Genomic DNA, 21,886 nt, shown 5'->3' with positions numbered 1-21,886 from the left:
AGTTGCCAAGGTTGAGAAACACTGTGTTAGAAGAAGGAGCAGTTGACAAGGTAGCTAAGCTAGGAGGTTATGGATCCTGCCCTATTCGGGATGATTTGAGAAGGCTACACAATTATCCGTGTCACGCGATAATTTGAATTCTGCAATAACAATGGTAGTCTTGGACCACAGCTGCTCTGGACTCAAAGCTCTTGGGGGTTGACACCTCTATCCCAATAATTTGGACCTAGTAGCCTACTATGATGTCTGCATAGCAGTTGGGTCCATGCTCGTGTGATGTGAGTTTGATGGTTGCAAGGATACATGAAATAATTAGACCTTCCTGAGTGTGCTTTGGAGCTGCTGACTTTGTTTGGGGGACGACAACACATTTTCTGCCGTGAGTCTGTGATCTGGTCCCATTTGTGCAGACACGGCTCAGGCAGATCCGTCCTTTGAGGATGTCACTCCTTGTATGCCCCTCGAGCTATAAGATGCAGAAGTTGAATTCTTCCCAAGGTGGGTGAGGTCCACATTTTGAGAGGCACGTGGTAAACGAGACAAGATTGAGACATCGTGGAAATCTCCCCGAGCAATAATCCCATAGTATTTTATTATGAACTAGTTGACAATGCAAACACTATTAGTCAAAATCATACCCACCTATTACTGGAAAATAGTTAGGAAAAGGATGATGCTCTCAATTTGGAATCTTATTTACTACTAGTTGATAAGCCAGCGTTGCTCGAGTATTTAATTATAGGGGGGAAACATCCGGACTGAACATAATTTCTAATGTTGGATTTTCCCCCCTTACCAGAGGGAGGAGTACTGTGAAGCCGTTACCATGGCGACTCCACTGCGCTGTACAGTAGAATCCATTTTACGGCAGTACAGTAGAAGCCATTTGAAGGCACAACAGGCTGTATCTTAACAGAACACACACTCTGAGGGGTGTTAGGAGTGTCTTATCCCCCACAATATTTGTTTCCAGAGAGTAAATCATCTGTGTACCAAGCTTGGTTGAAATTGCTTGAGGCTTTCCAGAGTTATGCTGAAACACACACACACACACACGGACGGACGGACAGACAGACGGGCGGACAGACAGACAGACAGAGAGATGATAGACAGAAAGATAGAAAGATAGATAGATACCTTTATGTTGTTAAGGGAGCAATTTGGGAAGCGAGTTTGTTCCACTTTACGACTTTTCTCCCCAGCATTGTTAAGAGAATCCCCGCCGTTCTTAAATTAGGGGACTCCCTGTATATTGTCCCTGATCCCTGCGAAATCAAGATCAAGACGAGTCATATTTTTGCCTTGGAACTGGGTTGCAACTTCTGCATCGACAAACACAGGAGGACATACAAAGCCTTGGCTGAAATTTTAGCGGAGGGGAAGGATTTGCAACTGGCCTGGCCCAACGTAGCTACACGGTGGTGCAAAGAGCCGAGTAATCTCTAGCCCTTCCCCCCCACAACTAAGCATCTCTGCCCTCTTTGACTTGGGGCTTTGGGCTGTTGTGTTGGAGTTGCAACCCCCAAGTCCATCTGGCATCGAATGCTTAGTTGCTCCAGAGACTCTCTTCCAGGAAAGGGAAGACCCACGGCGTTATGTGGCGGGGTATCTCATGTGGAGATGAACACATAACTTCCCGGGCACAGTCTCTCATGGAAATGGTCAAATCCTCCGCTTCCATGCGTGCCACCCGGGAAGCCAACCGTTGGGTTGACTAGCTTGGATGGTGAGGAGAACTTGGCCATACACCATGGTGACCTTGAATGGTAGCGTGTCTGGTGAAAAGATGGTGTTTGTGTGGGGTGTCTGTTGATTCTTGAAGTCATCCCACAATTTGAACGCCTGCTTTCCCTACTCCTGAGAAGTGTAGTAGGTTCTGTCCGAGTCAAACATAAGTCATTGTGCTCTTTACTACACCGTAACAAAGCACTCTACGGCCCGCGGGCCACATCCGGACCTTCGGCTGGCCCTGTCCTGCCCATGACAATGGCGGCAACAGCAGGGACCCTATTGGTTCTGCCTTCCATAATGGTCCCAGGTGTCTCCTTGCGAAAATTAATTGCCCTCCCCTCCCCTAAGGGGTTGAGTTGAAGAAATGATACCGTCGGTTCGATCTTGGCTGATCTCAGAAAGCTAAGCAGGGTCAGATCTGGTGAGTCCCGTGGATGGGAGATCAGCAAGATCTCAATAACAACCACAACGATGGAAAAACCGCGTTGTGGCCAAGAGAACTGCACGAGCACCCATGAACTAACTAAAGGGTCAAGCTTGACTGAAGAGATGGTGGTCACCTGACCTTTTGGTTAGTAGGTTTTCCATCCTACCTCTGCACCGCCTTCAAGGCCTCCTCCTTGTTTGGTCAGCCGCGAGGTCTAGGATCTTGGCAGTCCCGTAGAAGCCGAAAGCTGGCGATAGTTGTCGTGGGGGAACGGGTGCATGGGTTTGAGTGAGCTCCAGGTTGAACGTTCCACCAGGTGAGGCCGTCAAATGCCTTGTGTGATTTGGGTTTCTCTTTTGCCTTGACAATCCTCCAGTCCTCACAAGGAGGTGGACACCGGACTCTGCTGTATGGACACGCTATTCTTCTCCGGCATTCCCACAGCGGCATGGTAAGGGGGCAATGGAATTCACGGGGGACAGGGGAGGAGGCCTAGGGAGCCTTCAGCACGCCATCTACACAAGCCCAGCGAAGCGGGTGCTGTCACACAGTGAGACCCAAGGCCATTTTGGGTCAAAGCCAAGCAGGTTTATTTTCAAACTCTTGAGTCATCTGTTCTCTACCAAGGGGGAAGGGGTGTAAAAATTGCAAGGAATCTCCAAGGGAAGCTTTGAGGAGCTGGGGCGTAGCTCTCCGCCAAGCCAAGGTTTGAAAAGGCTGGGAGAAGGTTCTGGAGGCCAAGTCAAAAGTTCTAAGTAAAGACACTGAGGTCATCTGAGGTGGTGGTGGTGGTGGGAGATGCTGGCTGTTCCTTGCCTTCTGCGTCACCGTTCCTAGGAGAGTCGTAGCTATGGAGGTCCACCACCAGAAGAAGGCCTGAATTATTTTTTTAAACAAAGATATGTTACGTATATTGAAATGGAAGTATAAATACCATCAACACAAAATGGAGCTTGCTCAGAAGCTGAAATACACCAAGTGAATGAGAGGAAGAGTGGGAAGCAGAGGAGAGAAGAAAGATAGGAAGAGAAGGATAGGAGAGAGGGTGAAGGGGGAAGATGAGGTGTATAAGGAGGAGTGGAAAGGGGAGAGAGGAGAAGGAGAAAGGAAGGGGAAGTAGAGTAGAAAATGATGGAGGGAAGACAGGATGTAGAAGAGTGGGAAGCAGAGGAGAGAAGAAAGATAGGAAGAGAGGGATAGGAGAGAGGGCAAGGGGGGGAAGATGAGGAGAATAAGGAGGAGTGGAAAGGGGAGAGAGGAGAAGGAGAAAGGAAGGGGAAGTAGAGTAGAAAATGATGGAGGAAAGACAGGATGTAGAAGAGTGGGAAGCAGAGGAGAGAAGAAAGAGAGGAAGAGAGGGACAGGAGAGAGGGTGAGGGGGGAAGATGAGGAGAATAAGGAGGAGTGGAAAGGGGAGAGAGGAGAAGGAGAAAGGAAGGGGAAGTAGAGTAGGAAAGGATGATGGAGGGAAGAAAGGAGGTAGGGACGAGGAGGAGAGAGGCAGAGGAAAGTGTTGGATAAGGCATAAATATGGTGCATGGAGAGCAGACGAGCCAATAATTGGTTTTTCTTTTTCTTTTATTTTTTTATTCTTTCCGGGAGTTGATGGCAAGATGAACTGATGTAATTATTAATTAACACAACATGATATTGGCTATGTAATAGTATACATGTGAGGTGGCGCAGTGGTTAAATGCAGCACTGCAGGCCACTTCAGCTGACTGCTAGCTCTGCAGTTCGGCTGTTCAAATCTCACCGGCTCAGGGTTGACTCAGCCTTCCATCCTTCCGAGGTGGATAAAAATGAGGACCCGGATTGTTGTTGGGGGCAATATATGCTGACTCTGTAAACCGCTTAGAGAGGGCTGGAAGCCCTATGAAGCGGTATATAAGTCTAACTGCTATTGCTAAAATGGAAAATAAAAAGTTTAATGAGGAAAAAAAGAAGAAGAAGGCCTGAATTGGTCACCCTTTCAGCCAAGCAGGTGTTGGCGTTTCTCTGGAACCACTTGCTGATGTTGGCTGATGTCCCCTCGCTACTACTAAGATTCAATAGCTGAATTGATTGCAATCAATCCATCAATCAATCAATCGGGGCGGCCTGGTGGGTTTTCTTGCAGGGTGCAGAGAGTTGGACTGGATTGACAGACTGAATTGATCGCTGGCGAACGTTGCAATCCTCACCTTGGCATCAGCTCATTGGGTCAGCTCAAACCTCTCAGACGCTTCTGCCTCCAACCTGTGGCTGGTCCTCGGTTGATTTAAAGGCCGTCTAAACTCCCTGCTACATTACCAGAACAATCTCAATAATAGAATCCTTTGTCTAAAAACATAAATGGCATCAACAAATGAAATGAAATGAAATCCACCAGTCAGTAAGATTTGACACTCCGGGTCTAGGGTAGCTTTATGTGTACTGATTTTTGTATTTGAGATAAGCCAGGAATCCTGGCTTATACACAAGCCAGGAATCCTGGCTTATACGCAAGCCAGGAATCCTGGCTTATACGCAAGCCAGGAATCCTGGCTTATTCGGAACCTTTCTCCTTCCCAACGTTTAGTATTTAAGCTGCTTGACCACCTCGCGCTCCTTGACGGATAAACTTGCCTTTGACGTGGGCCTTCAGGAAGATGCTTCAGGTAGGTGAGGTGGCCGAGCTCTCCAGGGAACAATCGGGGGGACGGGGGGCTGATGGGTTTTCTCTCAGGGTGCAGAGGGTTGGACTGGATGACCTTTGAGGTCCCTTACAGCCCCCCTCCCCGGTTCTGGGATTGTACGGGATGGTTTGAAGGGATGGGGAGGAAGAATTCTACCTATCGGACTCTAGATGGGTCTGTTCCGCTGTTTCTGTGTCCCCTCAAGAAAGGATTTTAAGCAGCTTAAAGGAAAAGAGCCGAGGTGGCGCAGTGGTTAGGGTGCTGTACTGCAGGCCACTTCATCTGACTGCTATCTGCAGTTCGGCGGTTCAAATCTCACCAAGCTCAGGGTTGACTCAGCCTTCCATCCTTCCGAGGTGGGTGAAATGAGGACCCAGACTGTGGGGGCGATATGCTGACTCTGTAAACCGCTTAGAGAGGGCTGAAAGCCCTATGAAGCGGTATATAAGTCTAACTGCTCTTGCTAAATGCATTTGGGGTTAGGTTTTTATGTATTTCTTAATATTTATTTATACATCTTATACTTTACTGATGCTCTGGGCAGTGTACAATTTATGCATTGTTGTTCTTGTTCTCGTTTTCTTATCGCCCTCATTAGCCACCTACCCAGGTATAAGCCTTGATGTGCAAGCATCCGTTTAGTGAATTGTTAAGGTTATGACCGCACTGGGAAACAAGGACTTACAGCCTGTCTTCACTCTTAACGGCCATTGCGGCATCCCCACGAGACCAAAATTCAGGCAGATGGCTACCAGCATGCACAGCCAGTCCTCGGCTTACAACAGTTCATTCAGTGGCCCTTTCAAAGTGGCAGCGGCACCGAAAAAAGTGACTTACGACCGCGTCTCACTCTTGTGACCGTTGCAGCACGCAATTTTTCGTTTGGATGCTTGGCAACTGATTCATATTTATGACAGTTGCAGTGTCCCGGGGTTCATGTGATCAAATTCCACAACTTTCTGACCAGGAAAGTCAACAGGGGAAGCGAGATTCACTTAACGACCGGGTGACTAATTTAATGACTGCAGCGATTCGCTTAACCAATGTGGCAAGAAAAGCGGTAAAATGGGACAAAAAAACCCCTCACTTAACATCTTTCTCGCGTAGCCACATAAATTCTGGGCTCAATTGTGGTCGTAAGTCGAGGACTTGTCTGTATTTAATGGCATTTGTAGCCTCCTGGGGCCTCTGCGGCCCTCGGTTTGTGACGGATAAGCAGAGCTGGAGTCTCGTTAACGTCTCTGTGATTCACTCAAGTGCAGTAATTCGCTTAAAACCCGTGGCAAAAACTGGGCATGGCTCACTTAGCGACCACCTTGCTTGGCGAACGGAAATTCTGGTCTCTATTGCGGTCGTAAGATGAAGACAACCTGTAACTGAAACTGGGTGCTACGTAGAAGCGAAGTTTTGTGATCTGCATGAGTTCCCCAGCCGAGAGAGCTGGATGATAGAAATTTCATTCCATACCGAGGCCTCCCTCCATGCATAATTTGCATATTTTTGCATAATTTGCATGGTTTACTTTCCTTCTGCATTGCACAAGGAGTTGGCAGCTGCGTGGGATGCCAAAGCATGATGGAACTAACGAACAGACAGGGACCTCGTCGCCTTCCGAAACCGCCCGCGGCGTTGGCTGCCATCTTTCTCCTCTGAAAGACTGGCCAACAACGCCCATCGTCCCCCACCAGGTCGGCCCGGGGAAGGAATGCTGCATGGCTGTGCAGAAAACGTGCTTGGATTCTCAGCGGGCGTTTGGAATAGCCCGCCCACGATTCTCCCTTCTCCCATCCGCAGGGGAAGCCTGTTGGTGGACCATCCACCCCGCCTCGAAGCAGCGGTCGGAGGGGGAGAAGGTGCGCGTGGGGGACGACCTCATCCTCGTCAGCGTCTCCTCTGAGCGGTATCTGGTGCGTGTCCAAAATAGCGGTGGTGCCTTCGAGGCGCTTGTTTATCCTCACAGCAGCAACCCTCTGAGATGGGCTGGGCCAAGAGAAAGAGAGCGAGCGATTGGACCAAAGTCATCCAATCAGCTTTCATGCCTAAGGCGGGACTAGAATTCACTGTCTCCTAGTAATTGGCCGAAAGTCACCTAGTTGTTTAAGGTGGGACTAGAACTCCCAGTCTCCTGATGATTGGCCCAAAGTCAGCCAGCTAGCTTTTCAATTTAAAGTGGGACTAGAATTCTCAATCTCCTAGTGATTGGCCCAAAGTCATCCAACCAACTTACAGGCCTAAGGCAGGACTAGAATTCTCAGTCTCCTGGTGATTGGCCCAAAGTCACCTAGCTAGAGCTCATGCCTAAGGCAGGACTAGAACTCATTGTCGCCTAATGATTGGCCCAAAGTCACCTAGTTGTTTAAGGTGAGACTAGAACTCTCAGTCTCCTGGTGATTGGCCCAAGTCAGCCAGCTAGCTTTCCTATTTAAGTGCGACTAGAACTCTCAGTCTCCTAGTGAGTGATTGGCCCAAAGTCACCCAACCAACTTACAGGCCTTAGGCAGGACTAGAATTCTCAGTCTCCTGGTGATTGGCCCAAAGTCACCCAGCTAACTTTCATGCCTAAGGCGGGACTAGAACTCACTGTTGCCTAGTGATTGGCCCAAAGTCACCCAGCTGGTCTTCAGGACTAACGTGGGACTAGAACTCACAGTCTCCTGGTGATTGACCCAAAGTCACCCAGCTAGCTTTCATGCCTAAGGTGGGACTAGAACTCACTGTCGCCTAATGATTGGCCCAAAGTCACCCAGGCAGCTTGCAGGCAGGACTAGAAGTCACAGACTCCTGTTCTGGGAGACAGTCCATCACTCCCACTCCCCCCCCCCCCGCTCTTTCCTTCTGGCCTAACCGTTGACGTGGTGGGGGGTCTTTATCTTCTCCAGCACTTGTCCACCGCTAGTGGAGAACTTCAGGCTGATGCCTCCTTCATGCAAACCCTTTGGAACATGAATCCTATCAGTTCTGGCTGCGAGGAAGGTGCGTGTTTTGTGTGTGTGTGTGTGTGGTTGTGATAAGAGTTCCTTTGGCCTTCAAAGATTTCAGATAATGTGGTGGAGGTTTTCAGCAATGGTGGCCCATGGGCTGTGGAAGCGTGTCCCTGCATGGGAGATGGGTTGACCTTTAATTCCGTCTTGTTCCCATCTCAGGATCTGGAGATGGTTGTTGACTCACCCTGCCGTCTCCTCTTTCTCTCTCTCTCTCTGTCCCCCCAAGGGTGTGTGACTGGTGGCCATGTCATGCGCCTCTTCCACGGCCACATGGACGAATGCCTCACCATCTCCACCACGGACCAGAATGAAGAGCAACGCAGGTGGGCCTCCCTGAGTCGAGCCAGAGATGGATAGGCAGGCCTTAACAGAACAGAAGAACAGAGTTGGGACCTTGGAGGTCTTCTAGTCCAGGGGCCTCCAACCTTGGCAACTTTAAGACTTGTGGACTTCAGCTCCCAGAGTTCCTCAGCCGGCTGGCTGAGGAACTCTGGGAGCTGAAGTCCACAAGTCTTAAAGTTGCCAAGATTGGAGGCCCCTGTTCTAGTCTAAGCTGCTGTTCAGGAAGGAGACCCTCTACCATTTGAGATACATGGCTGCCCGATCTCTTCTTAAAAACGTCCACTTTTGGAACTCCTATAACTTCCTGATGTGGTGTGTGAGTGCTTAGTCGACCACATTCGTCGACCACATTGTCTGGATTCAGATGTTGCGTGAAGCCATAAACCAAGAGTATTCCAAATTTCAGACTTGTGGACTGGGCCTGGCTGAGGAATTCTGGGAGTTGCAGTCCACAAGTCTTAAAGGTGCCACGTTTGGAGACCGCCTGCCATCAACAGGTCCTTGAAAACGTCGCCTAAAGTGGGGATTTGGCCACTGAATCCTACTTAAGGATCTGTTAGCTAAGTCCTTCCCTCGTTTTACACTTCCTTCTGCAGGGTGGTGAACTATGAAGGAGGGCCCGTCTGTTCCCAGGCTCGATCCCTCTGGCGCCTGGAGCCTCTGCGCATCAGGTAGGTTCGTGTTCTCCATGCTTTCGGTCTTCAACTTTTCCTTTCTCTTGGGCCTTTCTTCTTTCCCACGCCCAGGTGGTGTTCACTTTCAAATTAAATCTGACCAAGGATAGCTGGTCTGTATTCAAGTCGCACTAAATCACCACTTATCTATGGCTTATGGCAGGGGTGTCAAAATCAATTTCATTGAGGGCCACATCAGGGCTGTGGTTGACCTCGGGGAGGGTGGGGGCTGGCCGATTCAGTGGGTGTGGCCATCTTGATACCACTCACTGGGTGTTGCCGACTGAGTGGGGGTGGCTGACTGGGTGGGGGTGGCCAGCTAGGTGGGGGTGGCCAGCTGAGTGGGCGTGGCCAGCTGAGTGGCGGTGGCCAGCTGGGTGGGGGTGGCCAGCTGGGTGGGGGTGGCCAGCTGGGTGGGGGTGGCCAGCTTGATGCCACTCCCTAAACTGCTGGCATGTTTCCTCTTCGCATTGGATAGAGTGGGCCGAAGTGACGTAATCAGACAGGGACGGCCCCACGGGCCGAATCCAACTGCATTGCGGGCTGCATCCGGCCCGCGGGCCTTGAGTTTGACGCCCCTGGTTTATGGGATCAACCATCTTTAGAAGAGAATATTTCCATCTTTGGAAGCCTTCTTTGTTTGGTCTACCGCTAAGCCATCCACAAGGAGATAACTGGCCATCTTCATCCCAAACTCAACCGAACGGTGCCTTCCCTATGGTTGAACCTTCTGTCCCAACAGCTGGAGCGGCAGCCACATGAAGTGGGGTCAACCCTTTCGTGTCCGCCACGTCACCACAGGACGCTACTTGGCCCTGACTGAGGAGAAAGGGCTGGTTGTGGTGGACGCTGAGAAGGCCAACACCAAAGCAACAGCCTTCTGCTTCCGGGTTTCGAAGGTGAGAGGGTCCCTCCTTACGTTAGAGGCTGATGCTTTCCAGAAGGGGCTTCAAAAAAAGTGTGAACATCTGGACCACAGTTCTCTTAGAGCAGTGTTTCTCAACCTTGGCGACTTTAAGTCCTGTGGACTTCAACTCCCAGAATCCTCCAGCCAGCTATGCTGGCTGGGGGATTCTGGGAGTTGAAGTCCATAGGACTTAAAGTCACCAAGGTTGAGAAACACTGTCTTAGAGAGATTGAAAGTGCCCTAAAACAGGGGCCACCCGCCTTTTGGACCTCAGGGACCACTAAATTCACAATTTTAAATCCTGTGGACCACTGATGTGACCTGCCTAATGACCAGCTAATGGGCGTGGCTAGGTGGTCACGTGTCTGGATAGATGTGGCCCCAACCGGAAGCCATTGTTAGAGCTAAGCAGCCCCCAGGAGAAAGAGCTGGCAAAACAGCTCCGTTCAAATCGGATCTGGCCGAGAAGGAGGCTCAGCAGAAGCACCTCACTGAGGACTAGGAGCATAGGCTTTCCAAGTAGAGGGAAGACCTGCGGGAGTGCAAGGCCAGGTACCATTGTCTGGAAGCTCAGCGGGTTGAGATGGTCAGCCAAAAACTGGAGGCAGCGTTAAAAGGGGGACCAGCCTAGAATCCCTACATAGTCGCAAATGAACCTCCCTTGAACTCCACTGACCCTCATCTAACTCCAAGCAGGTGCTAACCTTAGTGTCAACTCCTAACGTTGCCATAGTAAGAGAAGCGGGGCGCGAAGTCGGACCTCAGATTACTGCAGCAGACTTGGGAAGGGTGCACCTCATTGGGGAATGTGATTTATGACACAGACTGAGGGGAGGAACAGGGGTAAAGTTCAGCTATAACTCAAACAAAGTTTAGGTCTAACTGTGAATGATAACTTGCCTATGATGCTCCTAATAAATGGCTAGTTTTGTATTGAAACTTGGCTCAATGCTCATGAATCAACTAGGGCGTTTTTAGGAAGCCTGACAGTCAGACCTAAGCTTTGTTTGAGTTATACCTGAACTTTACCCTCTGTTCCTTCCCTCCCTTCAGTCTGTGTCATAAATCACATTCCCCAATGTGGTGCACACACCCCCAAGCCTGCTGCAATAATCTGAGATCCGACTTCAGGAGACAGTAGGCATGGAATGTGCTCCCCCCCACCTTCTCTTACTGTGGCAATGTTAGGAGTTGAGAAAAGGCCTTTTGGCAATAATTCCGTTGATCCATGGGATCTTCCCAGGTGGATCTGGTCTTCCGTGCCTGATCTCTCCTTCTCTTTCCTCTCTTTCAGGAAAAGCTAGACGTGGCCCCGAAACGAGACGTGGAAGGCATGGGTGCCCCGGAGATCAAATACGGAGAGTCCATGTGCTTCGTGCAACACGTGGACAGCGGCCTCTGGGTGACCTATGCAGCTGCCGATGCCAAGGCGATGCGCCTGGGTTTGCTCAAGAGAAGGGTAAGTCGTGGCTGGCGGAGTTGATTGATTGATTTATTAAATTTCTATGCCTCCCCCCGGCCCAGACCACATAAAAAGCAAGATGCTCCTGGCCTAGAATCCAGTGCTGGACTGCTGTGAGACTCCCAGCTGCCTTAGTCACTGAGTATAAGGGCTCCGGTTCCACCACAAAACCGCGGAGTACAAAATCGCGCTCGACGAAAGCGCGTACGTGACGTCATCACAGCGCGACGAAAACATCGCGCTGTGATCGATAAATGTAAAATTAAAGCGAAAACCTTACCCTAACCCCCCCAAACCTAACCCTAACCCTAAACCTAAACCTAACCCTTAACCTAACCCTAAACCTAACCCTAAAGCTAACCCTTAACCTAACCCTAAACCTAACCCTTAACCTAACCCTAAACCTAACCCTAAACCTAACCCTAAACCTAACCCTAAACCTAACCCTAAACCTAACCCTTAACCTAACCCTAAACCTAACCCTTAACCTAACCCTAAACCTAACCCTAAACCTAACCCTTAACCTAACGCTAAATCTAACGCTAACCCTTAACCTAACGCTAAACGTAACCCTAACGCTCTAAACCTAACCCTTAACCTAACCCTAACCTTTATGTGAATCGGCTTGCTTTAATTTTATTTTTATTTCAATTTTTAATTTTTTTCGTCGCGCTGTGACGACGTCACGTACGCGCTTTCGTCGAGCGCGCTTTCGCGGACCGCGGTTTTGACGGGTCACGAAGGGCTCCTGCCCTTTCGCAGTGGGTTGGACTCGAACGCAGCTCCCCAATCATTTCAGCTTTGCGGACCGGCGGTGTTATCAAGTATTTTGCAAATAGTAAATTCATAGTCCATAAATTCTTTAATGAGCTTTTCTTATCGCCTCTCTGCGCATCTACAGGCCATTCTGCATCAGGAGGGGCACATGGACGACGCCCTCTCGCTCACCCGCTGCCAGCAGGAGCAGTCCCAAGCCGCCCGGATGATCTACAGCACATCGGGGCTCTATAACCAGTTCATCAAGTAAGCGGGTCCTTTTTTTCCCTGGGATCACCAGGGACTAGCTTCTCGGGAGCTGTGGTTAGTCTCTTGACTTCTGCTTTCTTGGTCCTGCAGAGGCCTGGACTCCCTGCTCGGGAAGGCCAAGCCCAGCACCCCGGTGACTCTTCCCATCGAAGGGATGATCCTCAGTTTGCAGGATCTCATCAACTACTTCCAGCACCCGGAGGAAGAGCTCCAGCACGAAGAGAAGCAGACGAAGCTCCGTTCCCTCAAGAATCGGCAGAATCTCTTCCAGGAGGAGGTAAGCAAGTCGTACTGACCTCCGGGTGACCGGAAAGCGGATATAGCAGCAATCGCAATAGCCCTTAGACTTATATACCGCTTCACAGTGCTTTTGCAATAGCAATAGCAATAGCAGTAGACTTATATACCGCTTCATAGGCCTTTCAGGCCTCTCTAAGCGGTTTACAGAGAGTCAGCATATTGCCCCCAACAATCTGGGTCCTCATTTTACCCACCTCGGAAGGATGGAAGGCTGAGTCAACCCTGAGCCGGTGAGATTTGAACCGCTGACCTGCTGATCTAGCAGTAGCCTGCAGTGCTGCATTTAACCACTGCGCCACCTTGGCTCTAAGGTGCAGCCCTCCCTAAGCAGTTTATAGAGTCAGCGTCTTGTCCCTCCAACGATCTGGGTCCCCATTTGACCCACCTCGGAAGGATGGACGGCTGAGTCAGTCTTGAGCTGATCAGAATCGAACTACAGGCAGTTGGCAGAGTCAGCCTGCAATGGTGCATTCTTACCACCATGCACCATGGAAGGGAGGAAAGGAAGGAAGGAAGCAAGGAAGGGCGCGAGGGAAGGAAGGAAGGAGAAAAGGAAGAGCAATAGCTCTTAGACTTATATACCACTTTACAGTACTTTACAGCACCTCTCTAAGGGGTTTACAGAGTCGGCCTCTTGCCCCCCAACAATCTGAGTCCTCATTTGACCCACCTCGGAAGGACGGAAGGCTGAGTCACTCTTGAGCCAGTCAGGATCAAACTCATGGCAGTGGGCAAAGTTAGCCTGCAATACCGCATTCTAACCACTGCGCCATCCGGGCTCCTATTTCAACACCCAATCAACTACAGCAATAGCAATAGCACTTAGACTTATATACTGCTTCACAGAGCTTTACAAAATTTGCAACTGCTGTGTTGCAATATTTTCGGGGAGGGCTTATTTTAGCGCATGCGCATCAAAGGCCTGATAGGGCTAATTATCCAGGGAGGTCTTATTTTCTGGGAAACAGGGTAACACCTAAAACTTAGACTTATATACCGCTTCACAGTGCTTTAACAACCCTCTCTAAGGGGTTTACAGAGTCAGCCTCTTGCCCCCCCCCAACAAATCCGGGTCCTCATTTGACCCACCTTGGAAGGACGGAAGGCTGAGTCGACCTTGAGCCTGGTGAGATTCGAACTGCCAAATTGCAGGCAGCCGGCAGGCAGCAGAAGGAGCCTGCAGTACTGCACTCTAACCACTGCGCCACCTCAGCTCTAAGCCACTATAAACCACTCTCTATAAACCACATATTCTTTTTTTGTGTTTCAAAAGTTTTATGTTCTTTTAAAACAAACATTTCATCATTCCTCAATCAGTGAGACATCGGAGTACAATTTTTGTGTGTGTCAAAATAGTTCTAGTTTACCACCAAATTCTTGTCTAGCCTAATGTATACCCCTCCCTCCTTCCACCCTCCCCCCCCCCCCGACTTCCCAGAACCCGTACACGGTATGGATTTTTAACAAACACAGTCTAAAATCTATTGAGAAAAAAGAAATAAAGAAATTAATGACATCTCTACATTGATCTTAGCTTCTTCTTGCTGAGCTAACTTTAAACAATTTAAATAATTTCTGATCTTAAGCATAGGCTAACTGGAATTTCTTGGTCCCGTATTTATTTTGTATATAGTCAATCCATTTTTTCCAGTCTCGTTTATATCTCTCATTTGAGTGGTCCTTAAGATTTGCCGATATTTTAGCCATCTCGGCTAAGTTTGTAACTTTCAATGTCCATTCTTGAATTGTAGGCAAGTCTTCCTTCTTCCAGTATTGCGCCACATATAAACCACATATTCATAAACCACTATTTGCATTCAGGCTAGTGTAGAGAGAAAAAGGACTAGGGGGTGATACGAGGGTACTATGCCAGTATTTGAGGGGCTGCCATAGAGAGGAGGGGGGCCAGCTCATTCTGCAAGGCACCAGAGGGCAGGACAATGGATGGAAACTAACCAAGGAGGGGAAGCAACCTGGAATGAAGGAGAAACTTCCTAACAGTGAGGACAATTAACCCGTGGAACTGCTTGCCACCAGAAGTGGTGAGTGCTTCATCCCTGGAGGTTTTTAAGAAGAGGCTGGACAGCCAGCTTGTCTGAAACGGTGTAGGATCTCCTGCTTGAGCGGTGGGTTGGGCTAGAAGACCTCCAAGGTCCCTTCCAGCTCTATTCGGATTGATTGGCTGACTCATGGCTTCCCTACCAGCACCCCAAGGTCTCTTTCGCCTCCTTTTCAAAATGACTCCCTGGGCGCAAACCAGAGGTGAGATTCAGCCGGTTTCGCACTTATTCGGGAGAACCGGTTGTTAACTTTCTAAGCAGTTGGGAGAACCGGTTGTTGGAAGAAATCTCCTTTTGCTTTCCCCCACTTTTCAGGGCTAATCCTGTAAGGAAGGCAGGGAGGAAACATTCTGGTGTTGTTTCTAGCCTAATCTTTATTTTACCCTGCTTACAGAAACTGCCCCTCCGGTTAACCCTTATTCCATTGTAACAGCCAACGCGAAGCACCCATAGATGTGAGTGACATTGAGTTGGCCACGCCAACCCAGTCACATGACTACCGAGCCCCACCTACCCAGCTGGTGATTAGGACAGAGAACCGGTTGTTAAAGTATTTGAATCTCACCACTGGCGCAAACCCAGCCCGGGTGTGGCTTTTGTTGCTTAAAGGAACGCAATCTTGTATTGTCCCCTCCGGCCCTTCGCTGCCTTTCAAAGGTGAAGTGAAGGCAGGTGGGTCAGAGAGGGTCTTAAGGGGTGGGTGGGTGTCTCTCCTGTCTTCCAGGGCATGATCACTCTCGTCCTGAACTGCATCGACCGCCTCAACGTCTACAGCACGGCCGCGCACTTTGCCGAGTTCGCTGGGGAGGACGCGGCCGAGTCGTGGAAGGAGATCGTCAACTTGCTCTACGAACTCTTGGGTGGGTTGAGCCGTGAACAGGATCCAAGCATATTTGGGTGACCGGCAACGGTGTTACTCGCTTGCTTGACGAAGCCACTCACAACCCCCCCCCCCCAACACTGGCGTTAGATTTGTGAGATCTCCTGGAGGAGGGGTCTGCTGGGTGCCTAGGTGGTTGTGGGTGCAGAAAGCAGGCTTGTTCATGGAGTCCTTGGTGCCCTCTGAGCTTGGTGGTTTTCTTGCAGACTTTTCATGACCCAACTAGGTAACATCATCAGTGCTAGAAGAGAGGGGGGTTGTGAGGAAGAGGAGGGGAGGAGGAGAATGATGAAGGGGAGGAAGAGGAGGATGAAGAAGAGGACTGTGGGGTCCTTGATGCTCTCTGAGCTTGGTGGTTTTCTTGCAGACTTTTCATGACCCAACTAGGTAACATCATCAGTGCTAGAAGGGAGGGGGGTTGTGGGGAAGAGGAGGGGAGGAGGAGAATGATGAAGGGGAGGAAGAGGAGGAGGAAGAAGAGGACTGTGGGGTCCTTGATGTCTCTGAGCTTGGTGGTTTCCCTGCAGACATTTCATAACCCAACTAGGTAACATCTTCAGTGCTGGGGGGGGGGACGACAATCGACCACACCCTACCTCACACTGACTGGGGGATTCTGGGAAGTTGCCAAGATGAAGATGCACCGCAGCCGTACTTTGGAGGATAAGCTAAACGGCGGGGAAATGACTTAACATTTTGTCGTGGGGGATGAACCCAGGGCCTAACCCCCCGTCTTGCCTTCCCGCCACGCAGCCTCGCTGATCCGTGGGAACCGTTCCAACTGCGCCCTCTTTTCCAACAACCTGGACTGGCTGGTCAGCAAACTGGACCGACTGGAGGCATCCTCTGGTGAGCGGAGGGGGAATTGCAAGTTCGAATTTCAAATTCAAGAGCCGCGGGTGGCGCAGTGGGGAGAATGCAGGATCGCAGGGTAACTCTGCCCACTGCCCGCAGTTCGATACTGAACTGGCTCAAAGGTTGACTCAGCTTTCCATCCTTCTGATACGGGTCAAATAAGGACCCAGATTGTTGTGTGTGTGTGTGGGGGGCAATACTCTGTAAACTGCTTAGAGAGGGCTGGAAAGCCCTGTGAAGCGGTATATAAGTCTAAGGGCTGTTGCTGTTGCCCCCGGCAGTAAGGGAGCTGGACCGCGTCATAGGCTCCCTGAAACCACGCGGTCTGCTAGTCCTGGAAAACAGATCCCTTTGTCAGGATAAGGATCTCAGTGGGATGACAGGTAGCCTCAGTCACAACCTTTGAAGTTACAACCACTCTGAAAAAAGTGACTTGTGGCCGTGTTTCACATTTGCGACCGTGGCCACATGATCCAAATTTCAGATGCTGGCTCATATTTACCCATTTCCGACTCTGAAGGCAGCTGATAACTGTTGGACGGCCCTGGCCCCCTCTCTGCCTCCGACACAGAGCCCCCCATCAGAGCCTTCCCCAGACTCCAGGACTGGCCCATCTCTCCCCCCCCCAGCCTCCTCACTGTCCGAATCTGCTGCCAGATCCCCTGGGGGGGCAAAACAGTAAGCTGAGGATTTAGCTGTATTCCACCTGGTTCGTGGTTTTTTTCTGGATTCGCAGACGGCCATTATTGAAAAAAGTTTTTAATTTTTCCTTTCAGATTCATTCTTAAATATACATTCTTATAATTGCCATTTAACATTTGTCAATTCATATCATTTTTCCGCCTGTATATTTACATTTTCATACTTTCTTATTCCCCCTCCCCCTGATTTAATAGTGTATCCTCCAAGTTATTTATTACATGTTTTGTTCCTTTCTCATTTGTATCTTTTTTCAAGCCAATCGTAAAATCGCCCCCATGTCCTGTCGTAACACTGATTCCTCTTTGTCCTTTATTCTCAATGTCAACCTATTCATTTCTGCACAATCTAATACCTTCTTTATTATCTCGCCTTCCGAAGGGATTTTGTCTGCTTTCCAGTTTTGTGCAAATTCAATTCTAGCTGCTGTTATTATTTGTGCAATCAGATATGACATTGGCAGCCGTTTTAAGCCACGCTTCCTTGCCAAGAGAAGAAGAACTTAATTAATCTTAATTAAATAGGAAAAAGGCAGGGGATTTTTTACCAGGCAAAGGGTGAAAACAGACTCCCTAAACTCATTTTTCTCTTTAAACTTATTCTTCAGGTATTTTGGAGGTTTTGTATTGTGTCCTCATCGAAAGTCCAGAAGTGTTGAATATCATCCAGGAAAACCACATCAAGTCCATCATCTCCCTCCTGGACAAACATGGACGCAACCACAAGGTGGGTTGCGGTGAGCTTTACTCGTTCTTGTGGTTTTCTTCTGGGAGGGGGGGCGCCTAGATTTTGTGGCAAGCAACGTTGGATACAGGCGGTGAAAGCTTGTTGCCTGAGGACTTCAACTCCCAGAATTCGTGAGCCAGTGAGGAATTTTGGGAGCTGAAGTCCACAGGGGGTCATATTGCATAGCTGCTCGTCCCTGCCTTAAATTCTGCTCCGTGGAGTAGCTGCTTCTCGGCGTATCGTGAGGATGAAATTCATTCTCATGCCTCAGTTAGGTCCCTGTTTTTTCTCTAGGGCCTTTCTGGGACCCTAATGACCAAAGTTCATGGAATCCTGAGGCAAGGACTAGGGTTGGGGTGTCTAGTGAGGACTAGAAACCTCCCTTTCAAACTTTCAAACCTATTAGATTCAATTTGATTCTATTCGATTCTACACTACACAACACAACACTCTACTTTACTCTACACTCTACTGTTCTGAACCCCCTTCTTCGCTCGTTCAAAGATGACAGGCAGACAGACTTAAAAGGAAATAACTTTATTAGTCCTCGGCTCAGCCTGGCTGCTAGCCCAAAATAAACATAAATAAACTCTCTGGCAAGAAGATAACAGAATGCAAAAACAAAGATCTCTTACGGCCAAACCAGGTGTACAGAAAGAAAACAAAGCACTTCTCCAAGTGTCTCTTTGAATCAGGGTTACAGAAAGCAAATCACTTATCCAAGTGACTCTCACAAACAAACCACGACCGATGAACGATGAACCACGAACAAACGATGAACGTTGACTTCTGCAACCAGGGCGTGGCACCATCAGTCCTTTTATCTCCAGAAGACCACACTAATGAGCCCCAGCTGCATTGTTATTCCTGCATCCCGACTCAACTCACAGCAAACTTCTGCTGAGTCACAACACTCTACTATACTCCAGCCCAACCCAACTCATCCCAGCCCATCCCAACCCAACCCAACTCAACTCAACTCATTTCAACCCAACACAACCCACCCCAAAACAACGCATCTCAATTCATCCTCTTAAACCAACCCAATCCATTACAACACAACCCACGTCAACACATCACATCACATCCCAACCCAACTCATTCCAACCTGTTCCAACACAACCCACCTCCACACAACACAACCCATCCTAACCCAACTCAACTCATTTCAACCCAACCCAACTCACCCCAAAACAACCCATCTCAATTCATCCTAACTTAAACCAACACAACACAACACAACCCATTCCAACACAACCCACCTCAACACAACCCATCCCATCCTAACCCAACCCAACCCAACTCAACTCATGTCAACCCAACACAACCCACCTCAACGCAACCATCCCAACCCAACTCTTCCCTTCTTCCCTTGGCAGGTGCTGGATGTTCTCTGCTCTCTGTGTGTCTGCAATGGCGTGGCTGTCCGCTCCAATCAAAACCTGATCACCGAAAACCTGTTGCCGGGGAGAGATCTTCTCTTGCAAACGAAGCTTATTAATTACGTCACCAGGTAGCCGCTTGGCTCTCTTTGATGTCCCTCTCCAGGGGTGTGTGTGTGTCTCCTGGGGTTGGGCGGGCGCCGAAGAGGAGAAAGACACATCAAGGGTAGATTGGGGGGGGGTACACAATGGAATTGTGGAGACACTTGTATGTAATCGAATAACCACCCCCAGATGGCACCCCCATCCACCCCTCCAGACCCCAGACCAACCAGTAAAGCCAGATCCTAGGATCTCTAACAGAAGACCAGAAGGGTGGAGCAGTCTGTAGAGATCCTCAGCCATCCAGGTCACGGTTATCCCAAAGATGCTTTTTCAGGAGGCAGCTGGACTTTCTGTTTTCTTTTGAAGACGTTTCGCTTCTCATCCAAGCAGCTTCTTCAGCTCTGACTGGATGGTGGGGGAACGGAAGGATTTATATTCCTTGCAGACAGCTGGTCATTTGCAGCCTTTTAGAGTGTCATTGAGGCCATTTGGAGGTTTATCTGTGTCCTCTGGGTCAGCCCTGCAGCCATATTTGCTTTTGGATCTTTGGCCTGCCACACTTTCTATTTTTTTCTCTCTCTACTATGCGTTTTCTATGGTGGGAAAATGGGAGTTGGGGATTGTACGGGGTTAGATGCTATGTAGCCATAACAACATTCTTTCTAGAAAACCAAGGTCATCCTTTGTCTCTGCACCTCTGCACCTAACCGGAAATGGATGGGTGGAAGCTGCCAGCGTGGCAGTGGGAGATTGGACCATGGGATGGACTTGTGGGTGTGGGGACAAGATCTTGAACTTTCAACTGGGTGGGGGAAACCGGGAAGCCTTCAGATTCGGGTTTTCCCAGATGTGCCAACATGGCTCTCACCATAAATTGGAACTTTGAGCAATGCTTTGCCTTGGACTCTGGTTGAGTTTTGGATGCTATTTGGAACCCTGACACTGAGGATCACCTGGGTAGTGCCACCTGAGTGGGCTACAGGAACCAGGAGCATCACTCAGGTGACCCTGAGGATGTATTTATAAATGTCTGCGTAGCTTTTTGGAGACCGTCCAAGGCTAGGATTCTTCTTCCCTGTGTCCTCGGTTTCCCGTGCTGATCCTTTCTTTCCCCTGTCTTCCCTTCCCTTCGCAGCATGCGCCCCAACATCTTCCTGGGCACCCACGAAGGATCCACCCAGTACAAGAAGTGGTATTACGAGATGATTGTGGACTCGGTGGAGCCTTTTGTGACCGCCCAGGCCACGCATATGCGAGTCGGCTGGGCCATGGCGGAAGGCTACAGCCCCTACCCAGGGGGTGGAGAAGGCTGGGGCGGCAATGGCGTTGGGGATGACCTCTACTCTTTCGGCTTTGATGGTCTCCACCTGTGGTCAGGTGAGTTTTGTAGCATCCGCGGCTGATGGGGCAAATGGGTGGGCCCAGCATTTAAAAACCTCGAGGAGAGACGCGGGAAAAAAAGGCACAACTTTAATCTGGGGTTTCAGTCCTTTGCAAGGAAGGAAAGGGAAGGGTAAAGAAAGAAAAGGAAGGAAAGAAGGAAGGAAGGAAGGAAAGGAAAGAAAGAAACAAAAGAAAAAAGAGAAAGAAAGAAAGAAAGAAACAGAAAGAAAGAAAGAAAGAAAAGGAAAGAAAGAAACAAAAGAAAAAAGAGAAAGAAAGAGAAAGAAAAGGAAGGAAAGAAAGAAACAAAAGGAAAGAAAGAGAAAGAAAGAAAGAAACAGAAAGAAAGAAAGAAAGAAAAGGAAAGAAAGAAACAAAAGAAACAAAGAGAAAGAAAAGGAAAGAAAGAAAAGGAGAAAAAAAGAAAAAAGAGAAACAAAGAGAAAGAAAATGAATGAAAGAAAGAGAAAGAAAGAAAAAGAAAAAGAAAGAAAGAAAAGGAAGGAAGGAAAGAGGAAGAAAGAAAAAAGGAAAGAAAAAAGGAAAGAAAAAGAAAGACAGAAAGACAGACAGAAAGAAAGAAAGAAAAGGAAGGAAAGAAAGAAAGAAAAAAGGAAGGAAAAAGGAAAGAAAATGAAAGACAGAAAGAAAGAAAGAAAGAAAGAAAAAACGAAAAGGAAAGAAAGAAAAAAGAAAAGGAAAGGAAAAGAAAGAAAGAAAGGAAGGAAAGGAAGGAAGGAAAGAAAGAAAAGAAAGAAAGAAAGAGAAAGAAAGAAATAGAAAGAAAGAAATAGAAAGAAAGAAATAGAAAGAAAGGAAAGGAACAAACAAAAGGAAGGAAAGAAAGACAAAGAAAGATAGGAAAGAAAGAAAAAGAAAGAAAGAAGAAAGAAAGAAAGTAAGAAGAAAGAAAGAAAGAAAAAGAAAGAAAGGAAAGAAAGAAAGAAAGAAAGAAAGAAGAAAGAAAGAAGAAAGAAAGAAAGAAAGAAAGAAGAAAGAAAGAAGAAAGAAAGAAAAGGAAGGAAGGAAGGAAGGAAGGAAGGAAGGAAGAAAGAGAAAGAAAGGAAAGAAAGAAAGAAAGAAAGAGAAAGAAAGGAAGTCAGTCAGTCAAACAATGGCCCAAGGACACCTGAGATAGTCAAGAAAGTCCAGATGGAGGACACATTTGTGGACATGTCCTCCTCAGATGCTCCTATTGTGGCCGTCTCTCCTTGTCCCAAAGGTCCTTTTTCAAGAGGCAAAACTGGACTTTCTTGTTTTTCCTTTTGAAGAGGTTTCGCTTCTCA

General features: G+C 48.6%; 1 protein-coding gene across 1 annotated transcript in view; it reads left to right on the top strand.

Moving 5' to 3' along the window:
- The window catches only part of RYR1 (ryanodine receptor 1), a 159,537-nt gene that overhangs the window by 17,187 nt on the left and 120,464 nt on the right, over nt 1-21,886 (top strand). Inside the window, 15 exon segments of the mRNA XM_087727948.1 lie at nt 2,535-2,609; nt 4,719-4,797; nt 6,610-6,722; nt 7,695-7,788; nt 8,026-8,122; nt 8,738-8,812; nt 9,558-9,714; nt 11,017-11,181; nt 12,086-12,207; nt 12,301-12,487; nt 15,295-15,430; nt 16,204-16,299; nt 17,612-17,730; nt 19,110-19,243; nt 20,353-20,594. Coding sequence (XP_087584074.1) covers nt 2,535-2,609; nt 4,719-4,797; nt 6,610-6,722; nt 7,695-7,788; nt 8,026-8,122; nt 8,738-8,812; nt 9,558-9,714; nt 11,017-11,181; nt 12,086-12,207; nt 12,301-12,487; nt 15,295-15,430; nt 16,204-16,299; nt 17,612-17,730; nt 19,110-19,243; nt 20,353-20,594 — 1,891 coding nt within the window.

Source organism: Thamnophis sirtalis, unplaced genomic scaffold, assembly GCF_051295495.1.
Source record: "Thamnophis sirtalis isolate CommonGarterSnake01/CBP01778 unplaced genomic scaffold, rThaSir2_p1.2 scaffold_13, whole genome shotgun sequence".
In the NCBI taxonomy this organism is placed as follows: domain Eukaryota; kingdom Metazoa; phylum Chordata; class Lepidosauria; order Squamata; family Natricidae; genus Thamnophis; species Thamnophis sirtalis.
Note: the sequence above shows the minus strand (reverse complement) of the source record. Positions and strands in the feature narration are given on the sequence as shown.